The 3,083-nt window shown below is 44.2% G+C and overlaps 1 protein-coding gene across 1 annotated transcript; it reads left to right on the forward strand.

Moving 5' to 3' along the window:
* Positions 1 to 2,214: 2,214 nt before the first annotated feature.
* Positions 2,215 to 2,844, forward strand: LOC145416062 (uncharacterized). The gene has a single exon (XM_080285158.1). The coding sequence runs from the start codon at positions 2,215 to 2,217 to the stop codon at positions 2,842 to 2,844; it is 630 nt and encodes a 209-aa protein (XP_080141284.1).
* The last annotated feature ends 239 nt before the right edge of the window (positions 2,845 to 3,083 follow it).

Consider the following 3,083-nt stretch of genomic DNA (forward strand, 5'->3'; position numbering starts at 1 on the left):
CGGGCAGGTCACATTTTAACACCCAACGTGGGTCTGAACACTCATGTGGATAATGTGCATTCTCCGGGAATCCTCAGAGAGGCCCACAGCTCGAAACGCACCACAAGGTAATTCAGACACAGCCTCGGTTTGCCTCTGCGGGGGTCTCAAACTTCCCCTTTAACCTGTGGTACAGTTGCGAGCAGATGACTCGAGGCCACCTAGTCCACCAACATGCTGGTGTTTTATCTGGTAACAGTGGTAGCTATGAACTTGACCGAGATTCAGTCGGCTGTTCAGACAAAACAAACCCATTGATAATTTGGCAATGTGCAGTTCTAACTGGTCTCCAATCAATATTATGCAAGTAACCGTATTATATGTCATACACATGGTAGCTATATTTATAACCATAGTATTACAACATAGGCATCCAAATAGTGGTGCGTTCATTCATGTGTGAGATGGGTATTGGTAGTGATTTATTTGGTTTGACTAATATCGTGAACCAAACAATCTTTAGCCTACCAGTTTTCAAGAGATATACCATAGGGTTCTCAGCTTCCCCGCATCCTGGCATTATTATCACAAAAATGCCGTCATGCCAGCCATCCCTCACCGTGAACCTCACTTTCGTCGAAGTCTAATCCGAAGCAGGTGGGAGAGTTAAGGTTCAAACCACAGTAGGCGGAACAGGGGGAGGGGTGTGTGGGAGTTATAAGGAGGGTGGTGGGTGAGGAAGGCAGGGACGAGGTGGGACGTCAGATGTGAGGAGGAGGGGGGAGGGGGCAGGAAGTTGCCTGTGGTATTAAACGTATATGAGATTAAAGGTTGTAATAAGGTTGTTTTGACATACGCAACCAATGTTTATTTTATATTCGAGTGGTAAAGTCGAACAATTACACTCTACAAATATTTATCATCATGAACGGGCCAATTGGTTCACCTTCATGCCTCTCCCCATACGTTGCGTCACGTGGTGCCTACGTCACAAACCGAGGTGGTGATGGAGCTGCACACCCGGGATACCCGTGTGTCTCACATGAATGAACGCACCACTATTTGCATGCCTATGTTGTAATACTATGGTTATAAATATATCTACCATGTGTACGACACGTTAATCATTATCAATATATACATTTACTTGCATGATACTGATTAGAGACAAGTTAGAACTGCAATTTGACAATTTATATCTGAGTTTGTTTCGCCCGAACAGCCGACTGAATCTCTGTCAAGTTCATAGCTACCACTGTTAAAAGATAAAACACCAACATGTTGGTGGACTAGGTGGCCTCGAGTCATCTGCTCGCAACTGTACATATGTATGTACAGGCCCTGGACATGATGTGTCCTGCGGGGCCAATGGGCGAGACATCAGGTCTGCACCCACATTACCACTACCCTCTCTCTCTCTCTCTGTGGTACCTTGACCTAATAATATGTAAATCTTGAGATTTGGTTTTAGTTATCATGTAGTCAAAGACAGGTGAAGTTAAAGATGGATACAGGGTCTTGATCGTAGTTTATTATCTTCAAGGAAAAGTTTAAGTTGAGCAGTGTATGTATTACACAGGAACGTAATTTACTAGCTAAGTCTCGTCGGACCCCTCTTCTCTCCTCCTCTCTCCACAACCTTTCAGTTCTATGGCCAGCCCCTATCTAACTCTTCCATCCTATTCTACGAGGGCTATTGTCACGTGTACTTTACATGTGGGATTGTTCTAGAATCTTGTGTGTGTCTGTGTGTATGTAGCATTTCCGGTGACAGAGTGTACATGTGGCCTTCCTTACAGAAATGCGGACACATTTCCTTTCCCACTGAAATCGCAAACACATTTCCTTTGGTCAATTGTCGCTGACACATTTCCCATTCCCACACCTTGACTGGTGTTCCTATCTGTTACACTATCTGTCTATCTATCAATCTATCGTGCTGTCTGTGGTATAAAACTGGGGTTTACTGGGAATGCTTCTTTTCAAAAGGATTGGACTCATTATGGCTGTTTCTGAGTTCTTTGTTCTATTTGTTCAGGGTCTTATGCTTCGTGTTCTGAAGCTTATGTTTAAAGTCTTTTAGCATTGTAGAGTCAGATAGATCCTATCTGTATCTGGGTAAACACCTACCTGTGTTTCTTGCTAAGTAAAGCCTTATGAAAGAAGGTTCCTTTTAAGTCGATCTTATGACAACTTAGCAAGAAAATTCTTTTGTTTACTGCCGACACCGAGACCATGTTACTGAAGATGGAGAAGTTGCTACGACCTGAACGTTTTAACGGAACTCCAGATACTACCCCTGCTCAGTGGAAACATTGGTTCTGTACCTTCACTAATTTTCTTAAGTCCGAGAGTGGCGACTCTGCGCCAGACAAGCTCAAGCTCCTATTTAACTACGTGTCCCCTTCAGTCTATACTCATATTGCTGATTGCAAGACCTACACTGAAGCTATTGAGGTACTGAAGGCTGTTTATGTGAGACCTACAAATGTCATCTTTGCTCGGCATCAGCTCTCTACAATGAAACAGCTACCCAGTGAATCCATTGACCAGCTTCTACAGTCGCTAAAGCTACTATCCAAGGAATGTGACTTTAAGGCTGTGACTGCTGATACTTTTACCCAGGAAGCCATCCGTGATGCTTTTATCTCTGGTCTCACTTTGCCTATGATTCGTCAGCGACTCCTGGAGAAAGAATCTCTAACTCAACATGAAGCTGTGCAGCTTGTTCGAAGTTTGGACTTGGCTCAGAGGAATGTCGAAGTATATGTTACTCCTCAACTCCATGAAAACCCCTCGGCTATAATGGACGTCTTGACTTCTAATGAAGTTAAATTCGCCCTGTCCCAGCCTAGAAGCTGCTAAATATATAGAGACAGCTGCTGCCTCCAAACCCTCATGTTGTTTCTGTGATCGGTTCCGTCACCCTCGAGCTCGATGTCCAGCTCGGACCGTTGTATGCTACAAATATGGTAAGAGGGATCATTTTGCCAGTGTGTGTAAATCTTGGAGGGACAGAGAGTGCAGAGCGAAGCGTGAGTCTGTAACTACCATTGTGGCTACTATACCTACTGCTTCTACTCCACCCAACGGATCGACTGCAC

Source organism: Coenobita brevimanus, chromosome 104, assembly GCF_032717465.1.
Source record: "Coenobita brevimanus isolate Jiangsu-jjx chromosome 104, ASM3271746v2, whole genome shotgun sequence".
NCBI lineage: Eukaryota > Metazoa > Arthropoda > Malacostraca > Decapoda > Coenobitidae > Coenobita > Coenobita brevimanus.

Bases quoted from the DNA above. Each gene is read 5' to 3' on its own strand.
- LOC145416062 (XM_080285158.1), top strand. From the start codon at position 2,215: ATGTTACTGAAGATGGAGAAGTTGCTACGACCTGAACGTTTTAACGGA.